General features: G+C 42.6%; 1 protein-coding gene and 1 pseudogene across 1 annotated transcript in view; both read left to right on the top strand.

Moving 5' to 3' along the window:
* Window positions 1–4,152: 4,152 nt before the first annotated feature.
* Window positions 4,153–17,414, top strand: part of ADAMTS12 (ADAM metallopeptidase with thrombospondin type 1 motif 12) — a 389,831-nt gene continuing 376,569 nt past the window's right edge. The window contains exons 1-2 of the mRNA XM_003899561.4: window positions 4,153–4,609; window positions 15,593–15,954. Of these exons, the coding sequence (XP_003899610.4) occupies window positions 4,483–4,609; window positions 15,593–15,954 (489 nt within the window). The 5' untranslated portion in view covers window positions 4,153–4,482. The remainder of the gene's footprint in view (window positions 4,610–15,592; window positions 15,955–17,414) is intronic.
* On the top strand, window positions 9,059–9,158 carry LOC116275105 (annotated as a pseudogene).

Here is a 17,414-nt window from a genome sequence, read left to right as displayed (position 1 = left end):
TTTACTTGTTTATTTTCTATCTACCTCCCACAAGCCCACACTAGAGTGTACGCATGCATGTATGAGAAAAGAGACTCTTATTTTATTCATTGCTCCATTCTCAGTACCTAGACATAGTAGACAGTCAATAATATTTGTTGAATAAATAAATGGAGTATTTTCTTTTTGCTAAATGGGTAGTGCTGAAAGTGTCCCTGATACATTTCATCCTTCATTTCTTCATTTCCATGGGAAAAAATGGGCACACTGTTCTTTAACTCAGATTTAATCTTTAAGGTTGAATGAAAGAAAGGGGATAGTGCCCATGTGGTTCAGGACCAGCATGAGACCAGTATAATAATGGTAAGATCCACAGCTGTCAGCATGGACACTTTTACCCAGTTGCACCAAAAACTACCATACATAGGCATTTAGTTGGCTAAGTTCTAGAATATAATAGATAAACGTGTCATTATAGGCCTCCCTAATTTCCAAAAATTTCTACAGCATCTCTACCAAGCTTTCAATTATTATAAAGAATGAGAACAGACTATGACATTTGATAGTTTAACAAAATTTGGAAATAATCTCAAACTTAAAGCAAAGTTGGAAGTGGAGTTAAAAAAAAGAGACTTTTGTGATCTCAGTAACTTGAGTGAATTCTTGTGAGATCTGGTTGCAGAAAGATTTAAAAGAAAATAATACATGTGGCAACAATATTTAAATATGATGTTCAAAGTCACTACTTTTTGAGTTTCAGGTGGAGTTAAGGTCTAACTACTCTTGATAACGTCAGATGAAGATTTTTCTCCCTTCTACCCTTTGACCTGCTTAGGAGAAACACCTTAAAAACTGTAATGTTCAACACAATGATTATTATTATGAGATGATGGTTGTGGTATTTAGGCAGAATTAACAGATGTAAAGTCTCTTTTTGTGGCATATTCATTTGTGATTCTTAGGGCCAAGTCAGGGTTTTTTGGGCCACTGTCAATTTATTTTTTGTCTTTCCAATGCTAGTGAAAGCTCTGAAAGATGCATTGAGCTAATTTTCCTTGAACTTCAGCCATCCCTTGTGACCCTAAGGGTTTCTTAGGAAAGTATGAACATTTTTTCTGCCTTATTTGCTAATGAAACAGAGGGAGCTCTTTGTGAGGTATCTTAGATCTGGGGTCACAATTGCATTTTTACTTGGAAAATACTACAATGAACTAAACTACCACCCAAGGCATTCTGATGATGTCCATATGTCAGTATTCTAATCCTCTTCACTCTTTGTGGATGAGGACATTACTAGGGGCCTGAAGTAAAACAGACCTGTATTTGAATTGACTTAGTGGTTTTGCTACATCTCTTAACTTCTCTGAACTTTACTGCTTCATCCTGATTTTACTTACATAGCCACTTAATCCTAGGCAAGTTACTTAACCTTTCAGTGTCTGCTTCCTCATCTATAAAATGAAGATACTAATGGTACCCACATAATAAGTTTTTTATGAAGTTTAAGTAAAGCAATGCCCATATAGTCTTTAGCACAGAGTCAAGCATATAGTCAGCATGTAATAAATGCTTGCTATTCTTAGCTATCATTCAACTCTGCAATCTTGCATGGTTTTGCAGTGTTTCCTCAAGGGCAGTATGTTTGTATAAGCTCAGGGGTAGTTTGGATACTATGCAGTGATTCACAGTTCTGCTATCTACAGTGGGCAGGAAAGGTAGTTGGCTTTTTTTTATTGCTACCAACTTTGGTCATCAAGGAATTTGTTACCTTTTCTCATTAAGTAGAAGCAAAGTTGAGGAGGATTAAGTCTCTCTATGAGAGACTTAATGCACAATTAGATGCAATTATGTGAGTTGCACAATTAGATGCAATTATGTGAGTTTTTTCAATAGCACTTGGAAACAAAGAGTAGAGAAAATCAGCAGGTGGGGTAAAAGAAAATTAGATTTTGATGAAGAAGATATGAGATGTTGAATGTACTGGTTTAAGGAGGTGGATCAAAGGGTATGACTGGACAGAAAAGGTGGTCAGCCCAGAGAGATGCTGATTATTAGAAAACCAAAGATGGGAGATCAAGGGACTAGAAGTTCCTACTAGGCTGAAGATCCAAAGTACTGGGTACAAAGGTTTGGAAGGACTGGCAGAATACATAGCGTTAGTGGGATTTTATAATTTTAATATTTCATTCTTGGTTGACTTATGGATAATGGATATTCCTGGTTATGGTCTTGAGACTAGATGGGAGAAAGAATAAGGGAAATGCCATTAGAGTTGAAGAGGCTAACCTGTGAAGCTAGAGTGTTCAATGTATCATCCCTGATATTGGTGGAACTCAGCAGTTCTCCAGAGTTCTTCAGGTTTCTGCCTGAGAGACAAATCTCTTCTCTAGGACCTGGGAGCTAGGAGTGATCTTGCCCTTTGGACAGGATCTTGCTTGCTATTAAAAGGAACAGCAAGAGAAAAAAAGGTGGAAGAAGAAGAGAAACAGGAGGAGTACAAGGAGGAGAGAGAAACAAGGAAAGGGTGAAGGGAAGCAAAGAAGGGGAAGAGGAAGAAAGGAAAAGAAACAAAAAGAATTCTAGCCCAAAGTGGTTCTTCAATGCCCTTGCAAATGCAGATCATCATGCCTGTGTTATCTGAATATCTTTTAATTCCAGTTGTGATCCTGCTGCCTAATGCTTATGTAACAGAAAAAAGGCTCAGAGTAGTTCTTTGACTTGCTTGTGACGACAAAACATGTTCTGTTACATGCAAAGGGGATTTAAGGTTGCAGATGGAATTAAGGTTGCTAATCAGCTGATTAGGAGAGTATCCTGGATAACCAGGATACGTCTAATGTAATAGCAAGGGTCCTTATAAGTGGAAAAGGGAGGAAGAAGAGTGATGTGATGTGAGAAAGACTCAAAGGGCCATTGCTAGCTTTGATGGGGGAAGAGGGCCATGAGCTGAGGAATTCAGGCAGCCTCTAGAAGTTGGAAAAGGCAAGACAACAGATTCTCCCCTAGAGTCTTCAGAAATGAATGCAGCTGTGCTAACTCCTTGATTTTTTTTTTTTTTTTTTTAGCCCAGTGAGACCAGTTTCAGATATCTGATTTCCAGAACTGTCACATAAGAAATTTGAGTTGTTTCAAGCCACTGAATGTATGGTAACTTGTAACAGCATCAATAGGAAACTAGGATATACCTCTAAAAGTCTTGGTGCCCATGTGTGCCAGATCTGAGAGGACCACTTTCCTTTCGGGCCACTGAGTTTGCTTTGGCAGCTCTGTCCCTGTGTAAGGTTGAGTAGGTTGGTATCCCAGACCTCTTCATTAACACATGTGGTTGGCTAGCAGTCAGGGAAAACTCAATATTGGGGCCGAATTCTTCCTGAATGGAGTAAGGAGGGCTGTTTCAGCTCAGAGGTGAAAAATCTTGGCTGGATTAGCCCAGTAAATTCTCAAGATGCCTGGCAAGCGTCCTGGATTGTGGCATTCTCTCACCGATGTAAAAGCTTGAGCCTCTGAATGAATGGACGCCCCCCTCCAGGGTAGCCAGTTCAGGGAAACTGGGGAGATACCTTAACACCTTTCTGGGCTGACTTACTTCCTCCACTCTCCTGGTTTCCTTTTGGTGAATGGAGGTGGGCTAGGAAAGATGGGGTTCTGAAAGCCGAAAAGCCACATAGAGACCGGCAGACTCAGAGGGGCCCACAGGCATTTGCTGCAGCCACCTCGTGGAACAGATGAGGGTCTTGCCTGAGGTCACATTAGCAGATTAGCGCAGCCCATTTCCCTTTGTGTGACTTGGCAAAGAGAAAAATCGCCTATTGGTTTTCCAGTGGAAGAGAATCCCAGAGCGGTCCGAGTGGGTGAGGAGTCTTGATAGAGAGATGTTGGGAAAAGTTCAGGAACTTGGAGGAGAACAGTATGGGAGGGGGCAGCGCTGAGCGCGGAAGGATGGAGGGAGTGGGGCCCCGCTCTGCCCCAACTCTGTTCTCATCATTTTGAGCGTATATTTAAGCACGCTGGTGGGGGTGGCTTGGGGGCCTCTCGCTCGCAGCTTCCTAGACTGCAGCCCAGGGCGGCTCTCCCGGGTCTCCCCTATTTGGCCGGCTCCGCCAGCTGGGCCCGGCGCTCGGGGCGGGGCCGGAGGAGCGCGGGGGTGGGAGTCCCGGAGGAAGATGCACCAAGCGGGCTGCGAGGCCGAGGGGCATGCAGGAGGCGGAGGGGTGGGGACCCGGGTGGACTGCGCCCTCCCGCTCCGGACCATTCCACACTCCACCGAAAGCGGACACTGTCAGCTGAATCACTCCCCTTTCAGGAGGAGGGAGGGGAAAAAGGTGTCTAGCCCCTTTCTGCTTAAAAAAGCACAGGGAGATCGCGGGCAGCTTTGCAGTCGCTGCCTTCTCGCGCCCGGACCATGCACCCCTGCATCTTCCTGCTGGGCCACAGGCGAGCACTTGATTTCTGGAGCTGAGGGCTAAAACTTTTCTAACTTTTCTTCTCCCCAACAACTGAATCATGCCATGTGCCCAGAGGAGCTGGCTTGCAAACCTTTCCGTGGTGGCCCAGCTCCTTAACTTTGGGGCGCTTTGCTATGGGAGACAGCCTCAGCCAGGCCCGGTTCGCTTCCCGGACAGGAGGCAAGGTTAGTGACTCTTCTTTATTTCTTTTTAAAACAGTGGTGGTAAGACATGCAGGAACTTTGTTGCTCCTTTTTCCCTTCCCCCACCCAGCAGAACTGAACTCTGCGAAGCCATTTGGCTGCATTGTAAGGAAACCTGGGCTGGGAGCTCAGGAACCTAGGCTTTCTCAGAATTCAGTGCTTAAGGTGATGAGTCGTTCATTCTTATAGAAAGGTGAGTACCTTGCTCTCTCTTTTACAGGGATGACACTGCGGTCTTTGAAAGACCCAAGAGGGAACTGGTAACTTTTTCTCTTTTGTCTCCTCTTTAAATGCTGTACTGTTTCGATCCCCTATTTTTCAGACTCTAAACATGGAAAATTATCATTTTTTTTAAGTGCCAACTGGCTACTGGCAGTCATTGCAGTGTTTCTAGTTAGTTTTAAACTTCTGGTCAGGAAAGGGGAAATGTGATTCTTCCCCCTTACTGAGCAGGCTTGGCTGTGTTTTGGTTTCCTGGAAAGATTTAGGGTTGTGTTTTTAAAAGAATAGTCCTTTTGGGGGAACTATACCTCCGTAAGGGCTCACTTTTTCCTGTCCTGTCTCACTGACCACAGCTGGCAGCTTCTCTTTCTGAATTTCTGAACTCATGTTATTGTAGAAAGCACTGGAAGCGTTCTGATGGACAATTTGTTGTTGTTTTTAGTCTTTTAAGCCTAACACTCAGCAGTTTATTGGACTTGGAAGGGTCAGAGGCACCTTCATGTTTGGTGGGGGGATCATTGTACCTCTGGGGGTAGACAGTCCTAGCAGCAGCAATGGCCCACGTGGCACTCTGTGTCAGCCCATCCCACCAGGGATGGTACCAGTGTGCAGGTACCAGTGTTGCTGTCCCTGCTGTACAGATGAGGATCCTGCAGCTTGGAGAGCTTATGAGGCCAGCTAATGTAGAGCAGGGTTTTGAGCCCAGGTAGTCTGACTCTTAGAATCATGCAACACTGTCCTGTAGCAATAATAGGGATACACACACACACACACACGCATATGCACACACACGCATGCACGTGCACACAGAGCACTGGGTTAGCATGCACTAAGTCCTGTGTTTGCTGACTATACTGAAGCTTCGGGAAGTGTCCTGCATAGTTTTCTGACATCCCTTTAATTCCCAAGGTCACTTGGTTGATAAACATCACCAGCCTGTCCTTGTTTAGGATTTCTAAGCAGGGTTTTCTGCCCATGTGGTAAAATTCAAATATTGCTGGACAACTCATCTGCTGTGGCTTCAAGACGTATGAGAAGCAAGTCCCTCTCTTTGCTTTACTTGGAAAGCTGGAGCCAGCAAACACTGGGGTTAGATGTCAGTCAGCCAGCACTCACTTGTGTAAACGGTCCAGATACAATCTCCCACCCCCAAGTTTAAAATAGCAGGCCTTGTTGTTCTTTGAAAAACAGTTCCTTTGTGAAAGGTCTCCCTTCTGGGGCAGCACAAACAAAGCCTGCAAGCACTTCCCAGGGCATTTGGAGATGATTTCGTTCAAAGACACACATTCTCCTGGGTTGGTTTTCAGCTCTGCTTGCTCCACATGTTCATTGTGAGGGAATTCAGCTTGGTGTGAAGCAGACACCACTGGGCCATGGGCCATGGTTTTTCCTCTCTGAAAAGTGAGATATGATTATTTTCCCTAGTCACCTCTATCTAGAGCTATGTGCTGAGAGTATCCACTGTTCAAAAAAACCTATAACGTGCTCCAAGCTTATTGGTGATATATATTTATTTAGGTTTAAAAATAATTTCAGTTTTTTTTGTTTGTTTGTTTTTGTTTTTGAGACCGAGTCTCACTTTGTCTCTCAGGCTGGAGTGTGGTGGTGCGATCTCAGCTCACTGCAGCATCTGCCTCCCAGGTTCAAGTGATTCTTCTGTCTCAGCCTCCTGAGTAGCTGGGATTATGGATGTGTGTCACCATGCCTGGCTAATTTTTGTATTTTTAGTACAGACGAGGTTTCACCATGTTGGCCAGGCTGTCTCCAACTCCTGACCTCAGGTGATCTGCCCACCTTGGCCGTTTAAAGTGCTGGGGTTACAGGTGTGAGCTACTGCACCCAGCCAATAATTTCAGTTTTTAAAAGCATTTCACCAACCACTATCAATTCCCTAGTGGATTTACAAATAATCCACATTTGATGCAAAGGAGAATTTTCTTTTTTTTTTTTTCTTTTTTATTATACTTTAAGTTCTAGGGTACATGTGCACAATGTGCAGGTTTGTAACATATGTATGCATGTGCCATGTTGGTGTGCTGCACCCATTAACTCGTCATTTACATTAGATATATCTCCTAATGCTATCCCTCCCCACTCCCCCCACCCCACAACAGGCCCCGGTGTGTGATGTTCCCCTTCCTGTGTCCAAGTATTCTCATTGTTCAATTCCCACCTATGAGTGAGAACATGTGGTGTTTGGTTTTCTGTTCTTTCAATAGTTTGCTGAGAATGGTGGTTTCCAGCTGCATCCATGTCCCTACAAAGGACATGAACTCATCCTTTTTATGGCTGCATAGTATTCCATGGTGTATATGTGCCACATTTTCTTAATCCAGTCTGTCATTGATGGACATTTGGGTTGGTTCCAAGTCTTTGCTATTGTGAATAGTGCTGCAGTAAACATATGTGTGCATGTTTCTTTATAGCAGCATGATTTATAATCCTTTGGGTATATACCCAGTAATGGGATGGCTGGGTCAAATGGTATTTCTAGTTCTAGATCCTTGAGGAATCGCCACACTTTCTTCCACAATGGTTGAACTAGTTTACAGTCCCACCAACAGTGTAAAAGTGTTCCTATTTCTCCACATCCTCTCCAGGACCTGTTGTTTCCTGACTTTTTAATGATCACCATTCTAACTGGTGTGAGATGGTATCTCATTGTGGTTTTGATTTGCATTTCTCTGATGGCTAGTGATGATCAGTATTTTTTCATGTGTCTGTTGGCTGCATAAATGTCTTCTTTTGAGAATTTTCTGTTCATATCTCAGAGGAGAAATTTCTAAGCAGACTTATACTTAGAATTAAGAAGGAGAGTCAGAAAGAGGGAGGAAGGGATGGATGAGGGCAAAGCAGTAGAGAATGAAATTCTAAGGCTATCTGGGATTAGGATGGCCTGGGTTTTCCCTCCAAATGACCTACCTACAGTCTCACAAATAACCAATTTCCTTAGACTTCCATTTCTACTTTGATAGCATTTTTGAATGCACTCAAATCCTGAACATTTAAACTTACAAATTACTTCAGAGATCATCTCACCCATTCTTATTTTTGAACTATTTAATTTATTTTGTTATGGAGATGAGGTCTAGCTATGTTGTCCAGACTGATCTTGAACTCCTGGCCTTAAGCAATCCTCCCACTTTAGCGTCCCCAAATGCTGCAATTACAGGAATGAGCCACCATGCCTGGCCCCCTTTTTACTTTTACGGATAAGGAATGGGAGGTCTAGGGCATCAGTTAGTCAGCCTATATGATTGAGCACCTAATGAATGCCCCTTCACGAGGAGGGTAAAGGGAATTGCACAGGGTTCCATGGTTGGAGACTGAGTCTCCAGATTCAGACACTACATAACCTTTTAGGTTCCTTCTAGTTCTCAGAGTTGGGCTAAATCAAGATTTTAGTCGTTGGAAGGAGTATGGAGATAAATCCAGTCCTTTCTGGGACTAGAAACATAGAAACAGGCTATTTGACTAACTGCCCAGTATTCTTTCCACATTGCTCAGTTATGATATAGGAATGTGCTGTGACTTACACAGGATTTCTTGGTTCACAACCAAGTATCAGAACAACAGGAAATATTAATCTCGCACACAACATACTGCCTCTCTTCTACAGCCAATCATATCCCCTTTGGGTTGTTTATCCCTATGCTGTTTACAAAACGCCAGTCTGTTCCATGACCTCTTTTGCTCCTGACATCTCTGTGAAATCAACAGGACAGGCACTTTATTCTATATTAGAGATGAGCTTTAGGCTTGTGCAAGAAACAGAGGGAATGTTGCAGTGTTTTCAGATAGGAGTTTTAATTATTTATGTATTCTATTTTTTAAAAATTCTGCAAGGAGGAAAGGATTTCAGCTGTTTTCTTAATGTAAGAAGAGAGTTCACAGATTTGATATATTGTGTTGATTATAATAATCTATATAGTTAGCACATTAGTTATCATAGAGTTGATGAGCAAATCCAACCTTCTGTGGCATACTTTACAATTTTGAGGAGACCAACACAGTTCTTCACAACATTCCAACATGTGTAAATTTCTATAATAAAAATCGCATTGCAAGGTTACAGTTATCTTATATGGAAGATAATTATGAATAAAACCTCTACTATAGGAATTTCATAATCTTTTTTTAGAAAGGGGTCTTAGCTATTCAATTCTTTCTAAGACAGAAATAAATATAAAGAATAAGTACAGGTAATGCTTGCTTTGGAAGCACATATACTAACATTGGACCGATACAGAGATTAGTGTGGCCGCCGCTCAAGGATGACATGCAAATCTGTGAAGCGTCCCATTAAAAAGAAAAAAGAATAGGCCGGACATGGTGGCTCATGCCTGTAATCCCAGCACTTTGGGAGGCCAAGGCGGGTGCATCACCTGAGGTCGGAAGTTCGAGACCAGCCTGGTCAACACAACGAAACCCTGTCTCTACTAAAAATACAAAAATCAGCCAGGTGTGGCGGTGTACGCCTGTAGTCCCAACTACTTGGGAGGCTGAGGCAGGAAAATCTCTTTAACCCTGGAGGCAGAGGATATAGTGGGCTGCCGAGATCATGCCAGCCTGGGCAACAGAGCAGGACTCTGTCTGAAAAAAAAAAAAAAAAAAAAATACTATAGATTTAGCCTAAACTGTACAAAGCTAGTAAATACTCTTACCTCTGTCCTTTCTAAGCTGAGGGTAAAAGATGCCTTGTTTTGTATTTTAAAAAGCGCTTGTGCCAACAGCCTTTACTCAAGAGCTTCTCATGAAGTACCATTGAAACTTGTGGACTGAGGCTTCCAATATAATTTTAAACAAGGCAAATCAAAGTTTTAGGAGTTTATAATGTATTTCTACACACCCTTGTATAGATTGTGATGTAATTTTCGTGTATCTCAGCCTTTGGCCCTCCCAACCCCACACCTTATTGATCACCCGCCTTGACATCTGTGCTGGGTCACAGACCCTGGCGATGCACGCAGTAAGGGCAGAGCTTAGGAGTGTGTGCTCTGGGATCAGATTGCCCAGGAACAAATCCTCATCCCTCATTGTTGTCACTTTACAGAGGTGGAAGTAGAGCCCCAGATGAGGGATACAATTAATGCTTACCCACAGAATTGTGAGGATTAGATAAGACCAAGCTGGCATACTCTTAATGTAGTACTTGACCATAGAAATGATAAAAATTAGGAGCTATTATTATTTCTTGACACCTATTTCTCCATCGCTATCATATCTCCTCTGAGTTCTGCTTTCATTGGCCAAGATTATAGCTAACAAATCTTCAAAACTAATCTTAGCCTATGGAGAAGGAGGCTAAGGTGAGTGTGGGCTTCTCTCCTATCTCTGCTTGGAGGTTACACATGTCTATGTCCACAGTGATCCGTGGTAGCCAAGTTTCTACCTTTGAAACCAACAGTGCTAGTGTCTAATGAATGTTATTTGTCAAGCACAATTTTAAATGTTTTAAATATATTAATGCATTGGAGCCTCACTCCCAGCCTAGGAGGTAGATGCTATTATTATTATGCCCATTATATAGTTGAGGTAGCTGAGCTTGGGTCACCAACACAAACCACACTTTGTAAGTGACCCCTGATTTCCATCCACACCTATGGGCTGCCATGGTTTAGCTGCCTCCTATGCAATCAGATCAGGAGGGAAAACCGATGTTATCCCCCATCGCTTTGCCCGACAAAGAGGCAATTACTATGTCCATTGATGGCTAAGAAAATTGAGGTGTAAAGAAGTGAAGCGCTTCTTGTCTGGTCAGATCACTGTCCCTAGGAGCAGTGTTATTACCTCTAACCCTGCTACGCTCTCTGCCAAGAGCAGCTGCTTTTCTTTACTTACTAATGAAGTGTGGTGGCTAGAGCATGGTTTTGAAATAGAAGGCACAGCGTTTCAATCCAAGGAATGTTATATAATGTGGCACAGTGACTTCCTACACTCAGTTTCCTTATTTATGAAATGGGGATAACAACTGAATCTCTATCACAGGGTTGTTGTGAGTATTGAATGAGGAAAGACTTATGGTACCTGGCTCACAGCAAGCGCTTATGAAACACTGTAATTATTATCATATTATTCTATAGCCAACTTAGATTGGCTCTCTTAAAAACTTGTTCGATCAAAAGCAACTGGGTCAAAATTTATAAATGTGTTTGCTCTTTTATTTATTGGGCAATAGGTGCTAGGGCATAGGCAAACTTTCGTCTTTCATTTTACACTTTCAAAAATCATATTTAAATCTGTGAGATGTATCTTCAGAGGCAGTTTCTATAAAGAATATTTTAAGTCAGAAAATTTATGAGAAAAAATGTTGTTTTCTGGATAAATTGAGATAACTCCTAGATTAAGTTTGCTTCCTCCACACTCTTCCCATTGCAATTCTTCTAACTCAGATCTGGGATTATTGCTTCTCTCTGCTGGATGGCCTTGATGGCAGAATACCAAGCCTGCCATTTAAGCCTGCCTCTACGCTGGCCTGCTTTTTCTCACACCCTTGTCTCCTGCTAACACTCCTGTGGATCTGTCGCTCCAAACTCATTTTGCTTTCCTATTGCCTGAGAAGACCTCGAGCTCTGCTCTACTCTAGCTGCCCCGTCCCCATCTCCGGCAGTCTCAGTCAAGGGATGCCTCTTCCAAGGTGAATTCTTCCCTCAGGATGCAGCCAGCTGCAGTGGGTACCATCAGCAAGGCATCGGGAGTGACCAGTGTCAGACAGCCTTGTGTCATGGGGCACAGGCATGCCTCACTTATCTTGTCTACTGGATATTCTATATGGTTCTCTCATAAGCCAGCATAGCATTGCCCCATTCAATCCTTCTCACCTATTTATTTTTAACTGGGAAAAGCAACACAGGAACTACAAATTTTAAAAGGAAAAACCACACCCCAAATCTCATCATCATAAAAATGTTCACTCTTACCCATTATTTCAAATGCTTTATTCATAGGTATATATATTAATATGTCTCACAGTTGCAATTATAGTAGAGATGCAATTATACATTTATTGCCCCTTTATTATATCCTATTGTTTCCATATTTCTGTAAAATTGCCACAATTATTTTGATATATCAACTTACATAAAAATTTAGAGTAATTTTTAATAATGTAAGATTGATTTAGAATCACACTTGTTGGTTTGTTTCATGACAACCTAAATTTTATTATAGTTGTTTTCTAAGTATAGCAAATAAGATATTTTCAGTTCTTTTCAGAGTTTTTCAATAGGTTATAGCTCATTTGACTTGGAAGAGTATAACATTTTAATCAGAATTCATTTTTTAAAATGTGGTTGCTTTTCATTCGTGCTCCCCTTAAATCAGTCAATCTGGCTTTTTGAAAAAATGATCTGCTAGAAAAGATGCTTATTTTCTGTTTTGATAGAGATGCAGAGACTTGCGTGTGTAACAGGGTATTCAAATGGGACTCTTTCTTTTGTCTCAGTTTCTGCCAAGACCTTAAGTCTGAGAAGAAAAAAAAAGATTAATTTTCTACACATCCTTAAAGAGAAATTTCAGACCATGTGTGTGGGCCTTGCAGGGGGATGGTGTGATTCTAATTTCTTCACTCTCCTAGTATGAGCGTGAGGAGAGGCTTAAAGGCCAATGGAGAGATTTCAGAGAGAGAATTCCTTCAGGAGAGATGAGAATGCTAGGGCATTCATTCCCCCTACTGTGCCCCAACTCAAGGCAGGAGAAGGGACAGCTAGAGATCCTGAGGGTTTGCTATGGGCTTGGGGAGCATGGCCACTAGCATTTTAGCCTTAAAATATGGATAGGCAAAAGACTGCCTGGAATGACATTTGGTGACACAGATGACCAAGAACACGGTCAGGAATGGCCTGATTTTCATGGCGTGGGGTGGGGGTGAAGGGGATGTCAGGGATCGTGGTTGCTTCTTGTGAGCCAGATTTGGACCTCATGAAAGGCAACAAGATGTGGATCATCTTGAAAAGATGCCAAAGAGGATGCCCTGTAGGGGTGATGTGGTTTCAGTAAAGGGGTAGAAGATAGGGAGGCAGTGGGTGGCCAGTTGGAGGAGGAATTATCCACACTGAGGGACCTGAAGGGAGCAGAGGTTTCCCAGTGGTCACAGAGCGTCTCTTAATAGAAGGCGCCAGTCAGCATGTGGACACTGGCTACATACAGGGCACCATTGCTAGATGATACCATTGCTATATACCCAACTGAATAAGATATTTTCTGCCCCTAACTCCCTTCCCTGTTCAAGCCCTGAAGGAGCCAGAAGCATCACTGTGAGTAGCAGAGGAGAAGAGCAGCCGGAGGGAAATACTACAGGAGCTGACTGCATCGGCCTCACCCACCCACAGTTTCTCTTTGGAAGGTCCTCCAATACTAGATTGGAGCAGACGTTTCTTAGGGAGTGAATGGGCAGGAGAGAGGACTGAGTCACTTACACACTTCAGTTCATGGCACACTAGTATCATGAATTTTGCAAAAAAGCTTTTTTTGTTATGTATATTTATGCATTTCTGTTCCCACTCCCTACTCCAATTCTTCCCCATGGAAAACCATTTTAATGGGTTCCATATGTACTTCTTGTTCCAATGTGTTCTGGAAAACTTTGTATTATTGTTTTCGTGTGTGTGTATTTTCCATGAATGTAAATAGCTCTGCATTAGCTTGTTCTATTTCTTGTTTTTCATGGAGCATTGCTGTGAAGATCTGCCCATGTTGCCGTGTGGTCTGTTGTGCCTAGCTGCTGCAGTCGGAAATAATGGGTCCGGGCTTTTTATGCCTAAAAATGGAGACCATTTGTTAGTGCCTGAGAGTGAAAACTCTGTGTTCTGCCCCATATTTAATCCAAGGCAGAGAAGAATGATTCCACAAAGGGTTTAGAGGTAGTTGCCTGGGAAAAAAAACAAAAAACAAACAAACAAACAAAAAAAGCTCTTTTATAATTGTAACCCATCAAGTCCAGTTATTTTAATTAACTAGCTACGATAGTGTTTACTGATACATCAACACATAAGAACTGAGCACCTGTGATGTGTAAGATTCTGGCAGATTTGGGGATAAATTGTATAATAAAAGGCAATATAAAATAAAGTCATTCTGGGAGGTACAGAGAGTAAGGGCATGAGGGTTCAGGGAAAGGCGAGAGAAGTTTTGCCAGGGACATTAGGAGAAAAAAGAGGAAGGATTTAAGTTGAGACTTGAATGCTTAAACAGGATTTTGATAGAATGCAAAAGACATTCTAGTTGGAGAAGTTACATGAGCAAAGTAAAGCAAGTTACAAAGTGCAAAACTACAACTGAGAAGTGACAAGTAGAAGTTTTTGTTTGTTTGTTTGGTTGGTTTTTTTTTAAGCAACGTATTAGTTTATCTTACTAAATGGTTAATGGTTTTGGAAGGCCGAGGTGGGTGGATCACCTGAGGTCAGGAGTTCAAGACCAGCCTGGTCAACATGGCCCCGTCTCTATGAAAAATACAAAATTAGCCGGGTGTGGTGGCACATGCCTGTAATCCCGGCTACTTAGGAGGCTGAGGTAGGAGAATTGCCTGAACCTGGGAGGCGGAGGTTGCAGTGAGCCGAGATCATGCCATTGCACTCCAGCCTGGGCAACAAGTACAAAACTCCATCTCAGAAAACAATACAAAGCAAAACAAAACCAAACAAACAAACAAAAAAGTCTGTAATCCAGAGTGATGATAAATTCTCTGCTAGGTAGATCCTTTGTTATTCTCAAACATCAACATAAGGAGGTAGTGGTAGGGAGGCAAATTTGAGTAGGTCAAAATGTGTATGTGTTCTCGTGTGGGGAAGGATCAAGTGTTCCAGTCTTGCATTTTTAAAGTGGCAGTTTTTATGTTTTGAGCCAATGCCTCGGATCCTGATATATCCCCTTATCATATGCATTTGGTAAACATTTTTTTTAAACCCAGCTTCTTTTATGCACTCTTTGCTACATTATGGAATACTCTTATGCTGTAATTGATGTGAGGTTGATCAGCATGCATATGATGAGTTCGCCATGATTTTGGTTTTTTCCCTCTAATCTGACTTTAACAGGAAGTTCTTGATGTATTGAAGCACCTTATAATCCACAGTGAAGCTCTGTGATTTGTCTTACTGAACTCTAGACTTGAAAGATTCCTGTTCCTCATGCAGACCTTGCCCTTTTTCTAACAGTGCCCATCGCGGATTAATTCCCATCTTAATTTGTCTCTGGTAAAACACCTGATATCATGTCACTGAGGAGGAGGCACCAGGTAAATTTAAGTTGTTCCGGGAATTTAATGTTAACAGTATTTGTATGATGGAAAGGATCTCTAAACTTCATTTCAGCAGTGGGATTGTATAATTAAAAAGCTAGCGGCCGGGCATGGTGGCTCACACCTGTAATCCCAGCACTTTGGAAGGTCAAGGCAGGTGGATCACCCGAGGTCAGGAGTTCGAGACCAGCCTGACCAACATGGAGAAACCCCTTCTCTACTAGAAAAGATACAAAATTAGCCAGGCCTTGTGGCGCATGCCTGTAATCCCAGCTACTCGGGAGGCTGAGGCAGGAGAATCGCTTGAACCCATGAGGAGGAGGTTGTGATGAGCCCAGATCATGCCATTGCACTCCAGCCTAGGCAACAAGAGTGAAACTTCATTTCAAAAAGAAAAAGAAAAAAAAGAAAAAAAGAAGAAAGCTAGCATCCAAGTTCCAAACAAAAGTGGCTTTGCCTTACTACCAGTGTCTCTCACTGTTCTTCCATTTCTCTTTTTCTTTCAGAGCATTTTGTCAAGGGTCTGCCAGAATACCACGTGGTGGGTCCAGTCCGAGTAGATGCCAGTGGGCATTTTTTGTCATATGGCTTGCACTATCCCATCACGAGCAGCAGGAGGAGGAGAGATTTGGATGGCTCAGAGGACTGGGTGTACTACAGAATTTCTCACGAGGAGAAGGACCTGTTTTTTAACTTGACGGTCAATCGAGGATTTCTTTCCAATAGCTACATCATGGAGAAGAGATATGGGAACCTCTCCCGAGTTAAGATGATGGCTTCCTCTGCCCCGCTCTGCCATCTCAGTGGCACGGTTCTGCAGCAGGGCACCAGAGTTGGGACGGCAGCCCTCAGTGCCTGCCACGGACTGGTGAGTGCGAGCTCTGGCATCTCCTTCCTCTGCTCCGGCCCCTAGAGTCTCAACCAGTAGACCTACTACCAACAGGTTCACAGATGCACTGACGTATGGGAGTTGAGCCCCTGTCATGTGATGATCCTGGCCTCCAAAGGGGTTGGCGAGAAAGTGTTTAATAAATAAAAGAGATTGAATTGAGAGGTACAAAGAGTAAGGGCACTGAGGGTTCAGAGGAGGCAGACAGAACTCCAACCAGGAACATCAGGGCGGGGTTGGAGAGGGAAGAAGAGGGAGGATTTGAGTTTGGTCTTCAGCCTCTGAGGCAGCTCTGAAGGTATTGTTGACTGACTGGCTGGACAGCATATTTTGAATGAACAGAACTTAAATTTGGACTGAGTGAGAATGTTATAAATAATGATGGTGATAGCAGCTGCTGTGATGTAATAGTTGACTCTGTGTGCTTCATAATCAGACTTCATGAGGGAACCTCAGGCAGTCAATTGATCCCTTTGTGCCTCTGTTTTCTCATCTGTAAAATGGAGATAATAGTAGTATCTGCATCATGGAGCAAGGTTTGGCAAGCTATGGACCATAGGCCAAGTCTGGCCTGCCTCTTGTTTCTATAAATAAAGTTTTATTGAAAGGCAGATATGCTGTGTGTTTACAGATTGTCTAGGGCTGTTTTTGAACTGCAACAACAGAGCTGAGTAGTTGGGGTAGTTACTGTATGGCTGAGGAACTGCACAATATTTGCTGTCTGGTCTTTCAGAAAAAGTTTGCCGACACTTTTAATAGAGTATTGTGGAGTGTTTAATAAATAATAAACACTCAATGAATATTGGCTGCTGCTGTTATATTATTTGAATATGCCAAGCACTGGAGTGTGTGGTTTACTATGTGATTTATGTTCATTGTCCTCTTTGCCTCGTTTTAGCAGATGAGGCAGCTTGGAGATATTGAATAAATTCACTGTGCAAGTTACCTTGGGTTCAGTCTTTCTACCGTTACATGCTGTATCTCAAAATGCAACCAATAGTGACAGCCCCACCAGCAACTGCAGGGCAAACAACGCTCAGGAATTCTGTTGAGATTTTTTGAGGTATGTGTTTAGGGAGTGAGTGATTGCAGGGGAAGGAATCCCAGAGTCCTGAAGGTGGTTTTGGAGGAGTCCATGTTTTCGGCTTTGGCCCCTGTGCCAGGGTTGGTTTGCTAAGCAAAACTTCTAGTGGCATTGGCATTCCTGCAAAAGGCACTTGTTCCAAATCCTCCCATTGTTACTACCGTTTTGCTAAGAATTTCTGTACTTTGCAATTTAGGGCTGCATTTATCTTGTGTTTCTAGTGTTTGACTTTGCCAGAATACTGTGAGAAAATTCAGTAAAACATTATCCAGTGGTTTAAGTTTTCCAGAGGACCTCTGGGGATGAATTGCTTTGTACAATAAATGGAAAGTCTTGCTTTGCCTCTTTCTGTAAA

The sequence above is a fragment of the Papio anubis genome, chromosome 5, assembly GCF_008728515.1.
Source record: "Papio anubis isolate 15944 chromosome 5, Panubis1.0, whole genome shotgun sequence".
Classification (NCBI taxonomy): domain Eukaryota; kingdom Metazoa; phylum Chordata; class Mammalia; order Primates; family Cercopithecidae; genus Papio; species Papio anubis.
The sequence above is the reverse complement of the archived record's forward strand: the minus strand, read 5'-3'. Positions and strand labels throughout refer to the sequence as shown.